At 41.1% G+C, this 17,100-nt stretch overlaps 3 protein-coding genes across 5 annotated transcripts in view; 1 reads left to right on the top strand and 2 right to left on the bottom strand.

Moving 5' to 3' along the window:
• LOC117255452 (complement C3-like) overlaps positions 1–3,454 on the bottom strand; it is a 43,809-nt gene extending 40,355 nt beyond the window's left edge. Inside the window, exons 1-7 of the mRNA XM_033624388.2 lie at positions 3,315–3,454; positions 3,215–3,232; positions 3,088–3,126; positions 2,308–2,346; positions 978–1,167; positions 515–680; positions 96–166 (exon numbers count right to left, since the gene is read on the bottom strand). Coding sequence (XP_033480279.2) covers positions 96–166; positions 515–680; positions 978–1,167; positions 2,308–2,346; positions 3,088–3,126; positions 3,215–3,232; positions 3,315–3,394 — 603 coding nt within the window. The 5' untranslated portion in view covers positions 3,395–3,454. The remainder of the gene's footprint in view (positions 1–95; positions 167–514; positions 681–977; positions 1,168–2,307; positions 2,347–3,087; positions 3,127–3,214; positions 3,233–3,314) is intronic.
• Positions 3,455–7,068: 3,614 nt separating this feature from the next.
• yju2b (YJU2 splicing factor homolog B) lies at positions 7,069–15,010 on the bottom strand. Of its 3 annotated transcripts, none has more exons than XM_033625099.2 (10): positions 14,933–15,010; positions 13,285–13,325; positions 13,120–13,173; positions 12,901–12,983; positions 12,168–12,223; positions 12,006–12,066; positions 11,694–11,836; positions 11,276–11,448; positions 10,761–10,899; positions 7,069–8,206 (listed from the first exon to the last, which is right to left on the bottom strand). In XM_033625099.2, exons 2-10 carry the CDS (start codon positions 13,285–13,287, stop codon positions 7,716–7,718), a joined length of 1,203 nt encoding a protein of 400 aa, XP_033480990.1. In that variant the 5' UTR covers positions 13,288–13,325; positions 14,933–15,010; the 3' UTR covers positions 7,069–7,715. The 3 variants fall into 3 exon arrangements, with proteins under 3 accessions (XP_033480990.1, XP_033480991.1, XP_078022528.1); XM_033625100.2 differs by having other exon boundaries at positions 14,917–14,973; XM_078166402.1 differs by lacking the exon at positions 14,933–15,010 and adding an exon at positions 13,747–14,018.
• Position 15,011: 1 nt separating this feature from the next.
• Positions 15,012–16,662, top strand: gtf3aa (general transcription factor IIIAa). Its single transcript, XM_033625101.2, has one exon. The coding sequence runs from the start codon at positions 15,140–15,142 to the stop codon at positions 16,214–16,216; it is 1,077 nt and encodes a 358-aa protein (XP_033480992.1). The 5' UTR covers positions 15,012–15,139; the 3' UTR covers positions 16,217–16,662.
• The last annotated feature ends 438 nt before the right edge of the window (positions 16,663–17,100 follow it).

The following is a 17,100-nucleotide window of genomic DNA, read 5'->3' as shown; positions in this document are numbered from 1 at the left end:
TGTGATATAGAATAGAAAAAACAGCCAATCTTGAGAGGCTGGAACAAGAGAATAATTGGCTTATCAATTAATCAACTAATCATTTATTTGTTTACCTGCATATCAATAGTGACGGAGCTGTTAAAGGCCTTGAAGGACGGTGAGGACACAAAGGTTCTGAACCGAACTGAAGAGGCAAATGGACAAAAGACTCTCTTAAACATACTAAAAAATAAAGTTTACATGATTTGTACATCAGTCTTAGATTATTTGAGTGCTTTATTGATATTACAACTACTTCTACTAGTACTGTTTCTGTGATCACTACATCTACTGTCACCATTACTGGTACTATTATCACTACGAATATCAGCTCAGCATTTCAATGTATTTAAAAACATTATACAGTTCTTATCAACCAAACTGAATCAGCAGTTTCAACCCAGATTCTACTGATGGTCTTTCATATGCATGTGGATATTTCGTGGTTATGTTTGGTGGTTGGTTGTTTTTCATCTGCATCTTTAGATCTCACCAGTGTCTCCGGGATTATAGACAGGTTTGTCTGTCTGGATGAAGATGTATCCAGAGTGAAAGGACACCATCAGTACCCTCTCCTCAGTGTAGTGGCCCCCAAAGTTCACCTTGAGATACACAAACTTGTTCTTTTTCTCTTCTCGATTCAAACGATCCGAGGGAAGCTGGGATGAAATGAGATTGAGATACAGGATGATGTTTAAAATTAGAAGAAGCATCATGATGAGTAACAGTTCTGATCTCTTACGTGTTGCTGGTCGCATCAGCTCGTCTGTTGTTTACATCATGTGATAACAATCAGTGTGTTTGTACACAAGTATACAAAGCCTGTTTTCTTGCTGTGCTGTCAGTTCAAATGCTTCAAAAACACACTCAAAATAAAGGGGGTCACAGGTTAGGGGAGAAATCTGATTACTGACCTAGGGCATGTAAACACAACACAAACAACCACGGTGAGTCACCTGTATGGCCTTGAGCACATGGAATCCATTTTCCGAATTGAGTGTGGCAGAGTCCTGGAGGAGCATGGTGGTCTTGCTGAAATCCAGGATGGAGATGGAGACGGTGACGGGGTTGGATACACCGTCTGCCTGTAAATAGATGTTCTCCTGGCTGTCTGTCCTCAACAGGTCTGGAGCCAGCAAGGTAAACCTGCAGGAAAACAACACGAGCCAGGGGAAGTATTTATTATATGGGTAGGTGCTAACACAACTTTAACTATCACCAGCAGTACTACTGCATCACTGATGTGACTATACATTAGAGGTCCTCAAACTTTTTTTTTTCAATTTACTCCCTTTGAAGTATTTCATCACCCGAGAGCCACCTGACCAGTGAAAAACAGTTTTGGTAGGAAAAAAATTAGCCTATGTAAAGAGGTACAACACGGTGCTGCACCATCAGTGTCTAATTTACTCATCAACAACCTTATAACGGAAAAATACCAGAGCCATACATTTCAAATGTTTGGAATTCATCACTAAATTCAAGGCAAACCGAATTTTTGTCATCATGCAATAACACTAAGATGGCAATGTAGTTGCATTTAACTGTGTCTTTGTGATAAATTGCACTTACAAGTAATAAAATTATTTTAGTAAGTAAGCATTTAACCTTTGAAAGAAATCTCATGTACCCCCTGCAGTACTACAAAGTAGCCCAAGGGGTGAGCTTGCCTCCCCATAGACTGTAAAAAATAATAGATGTAGCCACCGTGACATCGGTCTGGCATTTTGGCAGATGCCATCTTGGATTTTGGAGACAGAAATGACCATATTTCGACACATGGGTGGAGCTGTGGAGGAGCAAGGAGTGGATCTGGCCCAGACTAGTGACGCTTCCCCATAAAAATACTGTATAATAATAGCTAGTTTACATATTTGAAATAAAAATATGAAATTTCTTATTTGCAGTTTCAAAAGCTGAATTTTAATTTTTTTTTTCAGTGTTCACAAATTCAAAAGCAAAGAGTAAAAAAAAAAAGATAGAAAAAAAAATTGAGTCGATAAAGTGTCAAATAGCAGCATCGTGCTTCCATATGCTACTTCTGTTAGGCCACTACTACTGTACAACTATTACCATTTAAAAAACAGAAACAGCAGTATTTAGATGTATTAAACTGTGTTTTGAAAGATAACAGGAGCACTGCAAAGCTTGTGAAAGACAAGTCAAGACAAACCATCTATTAGTGATAACAAGTCAGGGGAGGTCAGAGAATATGTAAAGAAAAACTTAAGCCGTAACAATTAGCAGCACAGTTTGGTTCGACTGTTGTATAAACAGCAACTGTACCTCGGTGCAGAACTAACTGTGGCCTTTGGCTGTGGTATGCTGCAAATAAACAGAACAAGTATTAATTTCAGTCATGACGAAGCACTGCAAACTAAGACAGAGATTAAATAAACAGTCTGTGGTATTATGACACAAAATCAAATACACGTGGTATCAGCTTCAGTGAGGCAACACATGAGAATTAAAGCAAAGAGAAAAGAAAAGGCAGTGGGGTTAAAAAGAATGTAAAAACTGAAAGGGATAGAAGTGCAAGGTAATGGTTTTTCAATCTGTTCTTGTCAAACATAGTGTATCTGTCATTGATCCTACCACTGAATATGCTAAGCCTCAAATAAAGAAATAATTATTGTGAATTTAACTGACAAAAACTCTTACTGTTGATGCATGTATTTGGGTAGTATATGTGAGCATATGACTGGATAAATAAGACTTCAATTATACTGCATGAGTTGTGTTGAGAGTTTGTTGATATAGTTTTAGTGTTGGTAAATGCGGCCCTCATTTTATTCCAATTCATTAAGAATTTTCTCCATTTTTGGATTATTTGTTCACTGTGGAGGCATGCAAGAAAAACAAAGGTTTCCTCATGAATTTACACAACACAAGGTGATTAATCAATATACAAATAATCATTCTGTGGGTGTACTATTCCTTTAAAGACACGTCAGCACATATCAGCAGCCACTAAGCAGTGCTGAATTAACACACTTAATCTCAAAATTCACTTTTCAAATGATACTGATGTTGTGTTTTCTGTTAAGTCCAGCTTTGGTTACTTACTGATGATGGCGTATCCAAAGTTCCTCTCTTATTGGAAATCTGGGGAGCAAATTTAGAAACAATAACTTAAACTCTCAGAGGATTAAAGTTAAAAGTGTGTATATGATCTCTGTGCACAAGAACATACCTCTCACGCCAGGGGCGTCTGTAAAGAAAACAGTGTCATTAGTAAACAAAACTTTGAACACATAAACTGTATTTACAGTTAGAAGAAAAAAGACACTTACACTGCATGAGAGACATCCTGCCCATTGGAGCTGCAGAGAAACATGAGAAATAAAACATTGTGTAGCGTCCACCAACCCATGCTGACTGACTGGGAGCTTCAGTGAACTGTGGCCACAGGAGAGACGGTCAGCTACTATATCAGTCCCAAAACGCCCCTCCTACCTCATTAGACACTGTACTGTCAACAGGAAGAGGAAGGACGACGGTCTCTGATCTGAATAATGACCAAACACAAATCCAGACTGTGTTTGCTGGTCAGTGAGCTCTCACACTCCACCTGCTGCCAAACGATGAGGGGGCACCAAAGCATCAGCATTAAAATGTGGAAAATAATTTCAGATACACATTAATTATTCCATACATGCTGGAACACTGAAAACTGAAGGATAGAAGATATTTCTCTGTTGCTTTTGAAAACAGTTTTGAACATTTACGACACTTACCTTTAAAAATCTTTAACTATACTGTGTCCAGAGTGGGTATTCTGCACAGATGAGCCTGTAACTCAAACCCCCAACAATTTCTAACCACATATTAGTGGAGAAATATAATGCAAAGAAAGATATTTATATTCATCAACTCTGGGCCAGCCATCAGTGTGTTACACTGATGGCTGGCCCAGAACAGTGCCCACTAGAGGGCAGTAGTACCTCCGCTACAGTAACTGCGAGCTAATGACTCGTTATCTTCATTACAAAACCCCACAGTGCATTACAGGTAATTAAAAGTGTTGAATACATTCTCCAGTGACAAAGATTTGAGTTTTCATTAGAGATTTGAGGTGCTGTCACTGAGAATGAATTCAAAGTGTGCATGCTGTATTTTTGAAGATAGGTGCTGTTAAAGCCTTTTAACACACAGGAGTGTTCACTTGTTTTTGCATAATTAGCTTTGCTGGACTTGTCCGACAGCTTGCTCATTCATTAGTCTTATGAGTCCATAGACACTGGTGACATCATGTCATTTGTGCAGAGGTCTAAATCAGCTACAACAACTGGAAACACCTGTGTGAGTATGAAAGGCCTTTAAAGGGACAGTTCATCCCCAAAATCAAAAATTCACATTTTTCCTTTCACCTGTGGTGCTATTTATAAATGTAGATTGTTTTGGTGTGAGTTGCAGAGTGTTGGAGATATCGGCCGCAGAGATGTCTGCCTTCTCTCCAATATAATGGAACTATATGGCACTCAGTTTGTGGTGCTAAAAGCGCCAAAAACAATGATTTTAAAAAAAACTCAACAGCAATGTCTCTTTGCAGAAATCATGACGAGGTTACTCAAGACAATCCATAGACGTTGTTGTGAGCAGTTTCATGTAGGATCTATTTTTCTTTTTACCAACCAACACCCGCCAATCCTATCAACATACAGAAAGAAGTGTGCATCTACTGCTAGCTCACCTAGCACCACTGAGCTAGCAAAGTTACAGCTCAGCCGGGGACATCTCACAATGTCACGAGCACAAGCTTCTCGTCCATGAATAGATGCACACTACTTTCTGAGTGGTAGTGCTTGAGGTACCTGAGTGCCATCTAGTTCCATTATATTGGCGAGAAGGCAGACATCTCGGCAATCTCAGGGTGAGAGCCCTTCGTCTCCTGAAGATAAGGAGTCCTCCGCCACATGGAGGCAGCAGGGGCGATGGGGTGAGAGACCTTCGTCTTCTGCAGATTCCACCAACCAGTTCATCAAGGATGATTTCTTGGTTTGGTTGTGGAATTGGAAGGAGAGAAAACAAGCAGGAGGAGAAAGAGAGGATGAAGAGGGTGATAAAGGCGAGAGATGAGCTGTGGGCAGAGATGGTGAGATTGGATGAGTTAAGGAGAGAACAACAGGAAAGACAGAGGAAGGAGGAGAGAGAAAGATGGGAAAGGAGGCCAGATGAAAAGCATTTGAAGAGGTTGGAAATGGAGAGGAAAAGACAGAGAAAGGAGGCTAAAGAGAGAGAGAAGATGGAGAAGGAGGAGAGAGAAAGAGAGAGGAAGGAGAAAAAGAGGCTGAAGATGGTGAAGGAGATAAAAAGAGAGTGGAAGGAGGAGAAGAAAGAGAGAAAAAGACAGAGGAAGGAGAGGATTGAAAAAAAGTGGAAGGAGAGAGAGATTCAGGAGGACTGGAGAACTGTTGCTCCTCTTATTGTGTGCTCTATCCCACCCTCCTGTCAGAACATTTAAGTCTCTCCTGTGAAATGATCAAGTTCACTGCATCACTTTGTGAGCAGAACTTGCAGGGTGCGGCTGTTGCCTCTCCTGACCACAGATCCAGACTGTTCTTTAGTCCACTGCCATGCTGTCAAGACACTCCTGATGGCTTAACAACATGGACAACATCTTGATCTCTGACACAAAACACACTTGTCCACAGAAAACAAATGTTCACCCCAGACTGTATCCTTCAGCGGGGTCGGAAGTCATGACCTCCTTAAACTCCTCTTACACCACAGCCTTTTGCTTCTGCAACCACAGATGCTGCAGTCTGTCTGGTCTGCTGACATCAAAATTAAACAATGCCAGGGTTTAGATCAGACAGGAAATGCCTGAAAAGTAGGCTTTCACATAAAGCGAACAAAAACACTAAAATCACAGCCGTGTCTCCACTGTACTTCTAAAACGTACTAAAACTACAGACTCTGCAATGCTTTTAACCTGCTGCTGTTACCACAGCAAACCTCTCCTTGGGTTTACACCAAGCAGGTACATCCTAAAGAGATAGAGATAGATAGATTCTAATTGTTAGATATGCGGGCACAGGCAGCCCTGATGTCTTGCCACTGCTGACGATACTTCTGAGTGCACTGATTCAAATGTTCCGTTCACTGCCTGATTGTAACTGTGGTCATGTTCTCCTCTTTTGTTGACATCAGCCCTGTTTCTCCACTGCACCTTAAATTCAGTGACAGGGTCTTCAAACACACAGGTGTGACACAGGTGTAGCTCTGTATGAAGAAAATAGTTACTACTATACTATTATAATTAGTGAGAAAGTCCTTATAGGGCGGGTGGGTCAAACACACACCAAACATTCAACCAGGAGCCTGCTGTTCTGTCCCGTGTGAAACCAAAGTCCATTGAATTATTTCAGTAACAACGTAATGTGCTAGTGTGTGTAGCATGCAACACTAGTAAGGCTGCAATCTGGAAATCCATCGGTAAAAAAAACAAACTTTTTTTTTAAATTGCAGAATCTGTCTTGAGAGATTAGTAGGGCTGCAACTAATGATTATTTTCATCGTCGACTAATCTGTCGATTATTTCTTCGATTAGTTGACTAATCATTTTGTCGTAAAATGCGTTAAAATGTTAAGAAATGTCGGCCTGTCTCTCCCAAAACCCAAATATAATGTCATCTAATGTCTTGTTTCATACTCGCACCAAAGGGTTTTAGTTCACCGTCATGAAAGAGTGTGTAAAGCTGCCAATATCTGAACATAAGACGCTGCAATAAGAGTATTTTGGGGTATTTTTATAGTACTTTTTAGTACTAGGACTCAAACCGATTAGTCGACTATTAGAATAGTCACCGTTTATTTTAATAGTCGATTAGTCATCTATTAATTGACTAATCGCTGCAGCCCGAAACACTAGTGACTTATATCAGATGACAAATCACGTGACAATACATGAGTAAGAAAAGCACTAATTTTCAGCTGATCCATGATGTTTTTTTTCTTAACCTGCATAAACCTAAGGAAATAAATTCAAACCAAGTGTTTTACCTATGTGGTAAGTTTCTTTTGAAAAAGACTGTATCCATGTAACGAGCAGAAACTGTACATTTATTATAAAATACGAAAATGTATTTTGAAAAGACATAATGTATGTAACAAGTGTCGATTGAGATAGCATCTGTGAACGTCCAAAATCAATGCAGGAGGTGACCTAGCACATCATTTTGACGTTCACGTCCACTGACAAAGCTGCAGTATTTGATGAGTTTGGATAAGAATGGCTTGAGAAGGTTGTAACAATTAATAATATTCAGGGAACAAACTCAACTCAAACAACAGTTTAACTTTACACAGTATTTTACATTTAATTTTGCAAGGTGCCTGAAATTTAAAAAACTATAAATATTCCTAACTGGGTTTGTAGTGTCTGCACAGAGACCTTATTGCCAGGTCGCATACAACACTTAAAAGATTTTGACACATTTAGAAGTCAAGCTATCATCCTAAAACACATTTATGATAATGTACCTACAGGCCACTGAGCTTTAAATCAAAATCTTATTTCAAATAAAATACTTCCACGGTGAAGAGACGGCAGAACAACTGTGTTTCCAACAAGTGAAAAACAGCACACATTACAGCAAACACCTGCAGTTTGTGTTTCACTCTCATAAAATGACACACTGCCTTCCACTCACTGAAAACAGAAATTATTCCATTCATCGTATTAATCAGTGTCACTGTCCAGGGTCTGAATCTGAGTCGCTGTAGTCCGCCACCAGGGATGAGAGTGCTCCTAAACTTCTATCCTGTTCCCTCTCCTTCCCAGAGTCCTTTGTCAGTCCTTCCTCTGCTCCCTCTGTGGTTTCAGCATGCGTCTCTCTGGACTCACTGCCATTTGTCCCTTTTACCTCCAGCCCCACCTGTGTTATACATGGGTCTTCCTTTCTCTGAGTGACATCTCCATTACATGTGTTGATTTCAGGGTGCGACTCTCTGCGAGTGACAGTGGCGCAGGGTTCGCTCTTGACTCCTGGTCCTCCTGAGCGTTTGCGGATCAGGGGGCTGTGCGAGGAGCTCAGGGCTTTGGCCACTGCTGCTTCTTTCCCCTGCAGGCCAAGCTTGTGGAGGAGACTGCCTGCAGCGCCTCCCGGTGTGGATGAGGTGGTGTTGAACCATGAACGAGAGGCGATCTCTTTCCGCTTGATATGCTGCTTGTCCTCATAGGCTGATTAGGGAGGGGAACAGTAAGGACATGTTTAAATTAGTCTTAATATTAGAATTGAAAATTTGCTCTGTTCACAAACATGTACTGTCCACTACAGAACATTTAACAGACACCTTATTGTTATCCATGTGTATCCAGTGCAATACAGTACACAGAGGAACTGGTCATAACAAAGAAGGAATGATGCAACATTTAGTAGGAGTGCAGTGCATACAGTGCAAATAACAAAAATCCTTCCAGTCAGAAAACATTCAGTCATCTTTTAAAGGGTTTACTGTGCAGGAATTGTAGGTTACAATTTGGTTACAACATTCAACCATGCCCCCCCCCTCCCTCCCCTGCAAGCTACTACTGTAGAAACTGGTGGTTGTAAGGACTTCGCTGGTGGTTAGCTTGCTAAGCTAACTGTCAGCACCTACCTGTCCAGGGTATATGCAGGAATCCTGAGGTTAATTTCAATACCTTTTTAAGACTTTTTTAAGACCTTCCAAAAAAGCCTTAAGACCTCATCGCCACTTCAAGCTGTCGTTAGCAGCAACGCATCTTTAACTTACTAAACAGTTGTAGTTTGCAATTAAATCTATGGAGCACAAACATACAACAGAATTCAGATAAAATGAGAAGGAATAAAGTTTGAAAGAATAAATTAAACCAAAGGCAGGTTTATTAAAATATACCTTAGGTCATAACAAGTAACACAGCTCTACAGCTCAACATCAGCTATTCAAGGCCAACTTGCTGAAAACAACAACCTTATGGCTCCCCTCGCATGTGGGATTTAGGGCTTACCCAAAAAATTTGAAGCTTCAAAGCTTCGTTCGATGGCACGGGATTCGACTGTGAAAAAAAAAAAAAAATCGAATATTCAGCCTTTTTTTTCTCCCGTTTTTTGCTGGTGGTTAGCTTGCTAAGCTAACTGTCAGCACCTACCTGTCCAGGGTATATGCAGGAATCCTGAGGTTAATTTCAATACCTTTTTAAGACTTTTTTAAGACCTTCCAAAAAAGCCTTAAGACCTCATCGCCACTTCAAGCTGTCGTTAGCAGCAACGCATCTTTAACTTACTAAACAGTTGTAGTTTGCAATTAAATCTATGGAGCACAAACATACAACAGAATTCAGATAAAATGAGAAGGAATAAAGTTTGAAAGAATAAATTAAACCAAAGGCAGGTTTATTAAAATATACCTTAGGTCATAACAAGTAACACAGCTCTACAGCTCAACATCAGCTATTCAAGGCCAACTTGCTGAAAACAACAACCTTATGGCTCCCCTCGCATGTGGGATTTAGGGCTTACCCAAAAAATTTGAAGCTTCAAAGCTTCGTTCGATGGCACGGGATTCGACTGTGAAAAAAAAAAAAAAATCGAATATTCAGCCTTTTTTTTCTCCCGTTTTTTTGGGGGACCTTGAACACAACACTAATCATGCCGTCCGTTTACGGTTGTTTTTTTCCCCTTTAGCCATATGTAAATTCAAACAACGAGAAGCAATGTCTGTTAGGCATATAAGATTTCATGTTCCAGTTCCAGTTTGTGTTTTTAATTGATTGATTGTTTTTGGTTGGTTATTAAAAAAGAAAACATCTCCGACAAGGAAATAGAAAGCCCGACATACAATGAATGGATAATGATAATGATAAAATAGATTTTATTGATGTAAAATAATATGCTGATGGTGACATTTTCCACCCGTCCGCTGCGCACTGAGTCTGGTGTCAGTGACACATGCTGCTCTGAGTTGCGCATCTGTCTGCCTGCGCTGCAGTGTGCGCTGAGGGTTTTAAATTTTAGTGTTAAATCAAAAGTTAAACACTACTTATCAGCAACCAGAAGTGCTTTTTCGTTTGTGAATATTTTTATCTTAATTCTAGGGTTGCAAGAAACTACCCTTTCGCCATAATTTTTACGTTATTAACTTTTTTGGACCTTTTTTTTTCGCTCAGCCCCCACCCCGAGTGGCAGTCCGAGTGTGTCAACACATCGTTGTTTGTAATAGTCGCGAGGAGGAAAATAAATTATACATTCATGGATACTTTTTGTCAAAGCTTGAATGCCAAGAAAATTTAATACTTCATAAAATCACGATTAAGACTTTTTTAATACTTTTTAAGGGCCTTAATTTTCCCACATTTGATTTATCAACTTTTAATACTTTTTAAGACCCCACGGACACCCTGCTGTCCAACAGAAAACAGGCCAACTCTGCGTCGCTCTTCATCCCCATTCTCTCCTTCAGTGCTCACCAGCTCACTTTACTCTCCTTTTGTTACAAGCTTTGTCCGCTCAGTGTTTCGCCTCGCTATATTTGAGTTTTTTCCACCACTGTCCGCAATTTCTGTAGCTTCCTCCTGGATAGGTGCTGCTACTACCTGATCCCTATCTCTGCAGATAAACACACTGCCACACACTTTGAGTGAGTGATGATTGAGAAACATTACGTGTTTTGTTTGGTTTTCTTTCCTGTATAGTATGTCTTTCAAATGTTCTATAGATATTGACAAATCTATTTAATCAGTTTGTGTAAGTTCAGAGTCTGTATCTGTTACTTACAGTCGGGTGCCTGGTATGTGAGCAGTGCTGCCAGTCTCTTGTCCTCCTCTTTCTCTGGCAACAACGGGATGGACAGATTGGTCCTCATCCTCACCACGTTGTCCTTCTCCTCCTGCTCAGCCAGAACTTTCTTCTCTGTCTGTCCAATTAAAGCACAGCCGTCAGTTTAGTGACACATTGCAGTACAATCTAAAACCATCCGAACTTGGCATTACTGCATCCTACGATGCCCGGCATCACTTTCTAGTTATTATTTTGTATTCTTTGGAACTCCTCCCATGTTACTGGTGCTTGTGCTCACATGACAAAAACATGCATGACTACATTGTACATGGGATGTGTAAGAATGCCAGACATGCAATAATATACAGTAAATTGGATAGAAAAATATCTAAAAAATACATGGATGTCACAGGTTTGCACAAGTTTTACTTTACTTTTCAATTTATAAATGCAAAAGGGGAATTTCAGAGAAAAAAACAACAACACAAAACTAGTAATAATCACTATCCTACCCTGAATTTCCTGCGGAGGGTGCTGTTGAGCTGAAAGTCGTCCTTCCAGCCAGACTGGTGGTCTTGGATCTCTGACAGCGAGGGCAGAGCCTTCTTAAGCTTCTCCTTGTCTTTCCCACCGTGGTCAAGTTTAAACATGGCATCCGTCTCCAGTTTCTCCTTCTCTGTCCGCTCTGTGCAGAGAGGTGGAGGAGAGAGTCAATTAGGAACAGGAAACAAGCAGACTGTCAAAAATAGTACCAACCCTTAAAAGAAAAGCCTCAAGGAGCAAGGACATAAAGACAGTCTTACAGTTTGTGATGGGCTATAAACTTGACACAACATTACTGAAATAAAAACCTTCTTTGCTGTTGTCATGGTGCTGAATTCCAGCCTAAGCAAGTTATCTTTTAATTTATAACAAACACAAATCCTTTACCTGTGGTGAGAATCTGCTCATTTTCAGCCATGTCCCAGCGCTCCTCCTTCCTGCTCGCCCCGCTTACGATTACATAGTCACAGGTCGCCGGATCTGTCTGCATCTCGATGTAGTTGACACACAGATGGCACTTCATCCTAAACCTGGTTGAGGAGACATAAGTATGACACATAAGTATCTTTAATCATTCATTTTACCTTTGAGTCACTTTGTCAGGGAGGTTTGTAATGATTCTCTATTGTTTAAAGAGATACGGCACCACACAGCTGCATCATGTTCAAGTCAGCATCAACCCAGTGTGTCTGTGTTTACCTGTAGATTGGCGTGGAGTAGTAGTTCCCCACTTTCTTCTTCTCAGCATTGTAACGGACCCCTGTGCAAGCAGAACAGCAGCGTCATGGAAATGAAAAGACATGGTGTGAGTCTGAGAGACTGAAACTGAATAAATGGGTCTGGTTTTGTCTTCAAACTTACCCATGCCGATGTGATTTTTGCAGCCATCACACCAGATATTGTAGGGCATCTCAAACCTTAATGGGAAACAATTAAACAGTTAAAACATACACTTCACACCAGTTTTAGGAAATGTTCTTTTAAAGGTCTAGTACTGTGTTTGATTTCATGGCATCCAGCAGTGAGGTTGCAGAACTGAACTTTTCCCGTGTAACAATCATGTAGGAGAACTACTGTAACTGACACAAAAATGCAAATGGCCTTATCTAGAGCCAGTGTTTGGATTGTCCGTTCTAGGCTACTTTGGAACAACATGGTGGACTCAGAGGAAGAGGACCCGCTCGGTATGTAGGTACAAAAAAGCTCACTTAAGGTAACAAAAAAACAATGATTCTTATTGTCAGGTGATTATAAACTAATGAAAACATAGTATGAATATTACATACTATTTCTGCCAATATATGCCCCTAAATCCAACACACTGGACCTTTAAAGTTAAGTATTACAGATTTTATGATAACTAAAATTAAAATTACTAAAATTACTGAATGCAATGAAGATGCACTGTAGCATTTGTGTCATTCATTTGTATGTATAAACATGTCTTCTGGGGACTATAACATAGTAATTCAACATATCTGATCACATGTCAGTGCCTGGATTGCAAATGATAATCACTGATAATTTCCAATCTCCCACCATCATCTGTTCATTTCTATTTGTGTATCTATTTCTTGTGTATGTGTATACTAACCTGATGATGAGGATGCCCTGGGACAGTTTCCTGGCCCTCTCCCGCAGAGCATGAGTTTTATGGTAGCCATTGAGGGATCCATGCTGAAGACACAGAATGATGGAAATGTAAGTCAGTATCTGCTCCATAGAAGTAGAATTCCATTTTTATGATCTGTACATCCAGGTTGCAATTGACAGACACACACATGTCTGTGTAATCATCATACATCAGACATACCTTGGCTGGATCAAAATCTGGAGGGTAGTATTTGTTTGTTCCTTTTCTTTCACCCTGTCAAAGAGCAGTGCAGGATACTTTGTTAATAATAGTACAACGTTAAACATATATCATTGTGAGTATTTGTATCTTGACAGACAGCTAAATTTATTCATCATGACTTACCATGGTGACAACTGGATCTCTACACCAGTGATAAATTCACCCTTTATGCATGAGATAAAAAAGAAGTCATGTCACATACATCATACTGTAACATTTAGGTTACATGTAAACAGTTATACACACTCAGTTGTCAGTTTATTAGGCCCACCTACCTAACATTAAGGTTAGGGAAGGAGGTAATGTCGCAAGATAGCATTTTTCAATTGGTGAAAACGACAAACCAGACTACATTAAAAAAATGTGCGTATTAATGCTGCCAATTAACTGTCTTTGGAAACATACAGTGCAGACATAATATGAACATAAAATGAGTTGTAAAAAAAATCTATTAATGTTCATAAATTTTGCATATGTCACTAAACGCCTAGATAGTAAAACATTAGACAGAAATTCAACTATAACAAGGACTGATTGGAATTGGGGATGTATAAGGTACTCATCCATAGTCAGTGTGTTACATACAGTAGATGTCAGTCAGCATGCCATCAGTTTGGAGAAGCAGGCCGGAGTCCGACATAGAAGCTAAGCAATGTACTGCTGTTGATGGGGGTCAGCAGCAAAACCTATTTTAGCCACCTAAAAGAAATCTGTATCAGTTTAAGTGTACGCTACATTGAGAGTGAGGCAGCACGGTGGTGCAGTGGTTAGCACTGTTGCCTTCATCAACAGCTTGAGTTCCCCATCTATGCTCTCATCAAAGCCACCAGACTCCATTGACAAAAACAGTAATTTTATCTCACTGAAAACAGGAGCTGCAAGTCTGCCGCTGCTTCGATCACCTAGTTAGTTTGTGTTACTGTGTGACTTTGGTGAATCCAATCTAACCCTTTTAAATGCCAAAGTCACATAATAACACAAACCATGTGACTGTTCAAGGCAGCGGTAGACCAGCAGCTCCTGTGTTCAGCAGTGTTTAATCACTCTTTTTCTCAATGGAGTCTGGCTGTGATGAGAGTGATATAACAGCTTAATTTTCCCACTGGAAATCACTGTCTGGCATTCAGGTAAAGCAGTGAAAATATTGTAAATGCAGCACACACTTAAACTGATCTTGACATTTTAAAATACGTTGTGTAGCTGGCCCCTCCACAGCACTACATTGTTTAGCTACTACGTTGGACTCCAGCCTGCATTTCTAAACTAGGGACGTGTCGACTGACATCTACTATATGTAATACACTGTCTATGAATAAGTAACTCATACAACCCCACTTCAAAAAATGTGAACTATCCCTTTAAGCCTGAAACTTCACCACACTTTGTAAACCAGTTAGCAAAGTGTCAACTAACTTTATAGCTTCAATTACACCACACACATATTGGTTGACTATCGGTTACGTTAGCTAATTAATGCTTCTTTAATTTCTGACAGGAGGATGAGGGGTGTGTCGAGCTTATATATAAAAACATTTAACTGCCATATTTTTACATGGAGTTTGGTGTATTGATCTGTAACCGCAGTTGAGCGCATCGGAGCTAAAAGCAAGCTAACATTAGCTAGCTTGCTAGCTGACGTTAGCGTCCTCTTCGAGCCAATATGAACAACATGGAGCTAAATGATAACTGCAAACAACAGTTTAAGTATCATAATTTCAAAATGCGCTGCTGTCATATTTACTGTTGATTACAAACCTTAAAAATTACTCACAAATGCTCTCGTAGCTGTACACAAGCAGCAAATAAGCAAACATCACAGTGCTGATGGGTAATGAGACGTCATTTCCAGGTTGCGGAAGTGGCGTCATGTTGCGGAGGATTGTGGGAAGTACCGGTGTCACAAGGAGAAACGTGGTCAGACCAGAGCAGGCAAAATATTTACAGTTCGTGTCAGCTGTCATTTATTAATGTCGCAGAAATGGGAACTAAAACGGAGCCGCTCAAACGTTACATTTGCTCGTTTACCGGCTGCTCGGCGGCTTATAACAAACAGTGGAAACTGGACTCTCACCTGTGTAAACACACCGGAGTGAAGCCGTACACATGTGAGCACAGCGGCTGCGGTAAGTCCTTCTGCAGCCCTTACCACCTGACGAGACATGAGCTCACTCACAGCGGGGTGAAGCCGTTTCAGTGCACCGAGGACGGCTGCGAGGAGGCCTTCACCACCAACACTAACCGGGACAGACACATCAGCCGCGTTCACACACACCAGCAGAGGAAGTACGTTTGCAAATTCGAGGACTGTGGGTTCGAGTTCAAGAAAAAAGAGCAGCTCAAGTCTCACATGTGTGAACAGCACACCCAGCTGCCCCCTTACCAGTGCACTTATGAAGGCTGCCAGATGCGATTCACCGTCCCCAGCAAGCTGAAGCGGCACGAGAAGGTGCACAGGGGGTACCCCTGTAAGGAGGAGGGCTGCAGCTTCACGGGGAAGACCTGGACAGAGTACCTGAAGCACAGGAAGGAGCAGCACAGGCTCATCCTGAGGTGCGACCAGTGCAGCAAGGTGTTCAGGGACTCCTGGTTCCTGCAGCAGCATCAGCGCGTCCACTCTGACACGCGGGTGGTCCTCAAGTGCCCCAGGGATGGCTGTGACAGGTCATTCACCACAGTGTTTAACCTGCAGAGCCATGTCGGCTCCTTCCACGAGGAGCTGCGGCCCTTCGCCTGCACCCATGCAGGCTGTGGGAAGACCTTCACCATGAGACAGAGCCTCCAGCGTCACAGCATTGTCCACGACCCGGAGAGGAAGAAGATAAGGAAGCCTAGACCCAAAAGATCCCTTGCTTCCAGGTTAAGCGGTTACAGAGAAACAAAGACAGTGGTTGTCAAAAAGCACAGTGGGCCTGGATCCCTCACAGGGTCTGCACAGAAGAACACTGGTCCACCTGGTCCTGTGGAGTTGGTGTCCCTCCTGCAGGACACGTCCTTGCTGTGCAGCCCTGCTGTGGACACACATGGACTTACTAATGCTCTTACTATGACAGTGTAGGCTGGAGAATTTATCATGTGTTATTATTCCTGACCTGGTTGATGGAAGTCTTGGTGTTGCATGAGTTTGGTCTGTCATTGTCAAATGAAAGGTTCATCATTGTGGACACTGTATTGTTTGATAGAAAACTAAACTGTCACCTGTGCTGATTTATACTGAATTGTGGTCTCTCTTAAAATGAATCCTGAATAATACATACAGCAACTTTTTGCATGGACCCAAATCCTGGTGCTCCGTCCGTCTGGGTGTCGTCAACTGTAATTTGTCTGTTTAAATGATATTTGGGTGACTTTTTTCTATTCTTCAAAGCCATTAAATCTCTGTTTCTGTAATTTCTATTTGAGAAATATATATTTTGTTCATATTGAGAAGTTGCTAAGAAAATTATGCATTATAAAATGTTAGAAAATGTAACTTTGCACAAAAATAAAACCTGCTGATGAATAGTATCAGTTATGCCTGATGTGGTGTCCTGTCATAGGCAGAGATTGGCGTGTAACACAGATGTGTTGTGCAATGGGCCACGTGCAGTTTGTTGACTGATGGCAGTCTGTACATGTGCTGTAGGTACTGAGTGTGTGGAAGTGTGACTAGCGACAGCTCTGTGTATGGGCTCTGCGGAGTTTGCATGTTGTCCGTTGGTGTGAATGTGAGTGTGACTGGTTGTCTGTCTCCGTGTGTCAGCCCTGTGATAGTCAGGTGACCTGTCCAAGGTGTACACTGCCTCTGGCCCAGTGTCAGCTGGGATATGATGATGCCCCCGTGCACAAGGCCAGGTTGGTTATGAAATGTTTTTCCCAATTTGTTAAGTAAGAAGTTAACCTCAGCCCCATCCAACACTCTGGGGATGAACTGGAACAGCAGCTCTTGTGGCTGAGTGGTAA

This window comes from Epinephelus lanceolatus, chromosome 3, assembly GCF_041903045.1.
Source record: "Epinephelus lanceolatus isolate andai-2023 chromosome 3, ASM4190304v1, whole genome shotgun sequence".
Classification (NCBI taxonomy): Eukaryota; Metazoa; Chordata; class Actinopteri; order Perciformes; family Serranidae; genus Epinephelus; species Epinephelus lanceolatus.
The sequence above is the reverse complement of the archived record's forward strand: the minus strand, read 5'-3'. Positions and strand labels throughout refer to the sequence as shown.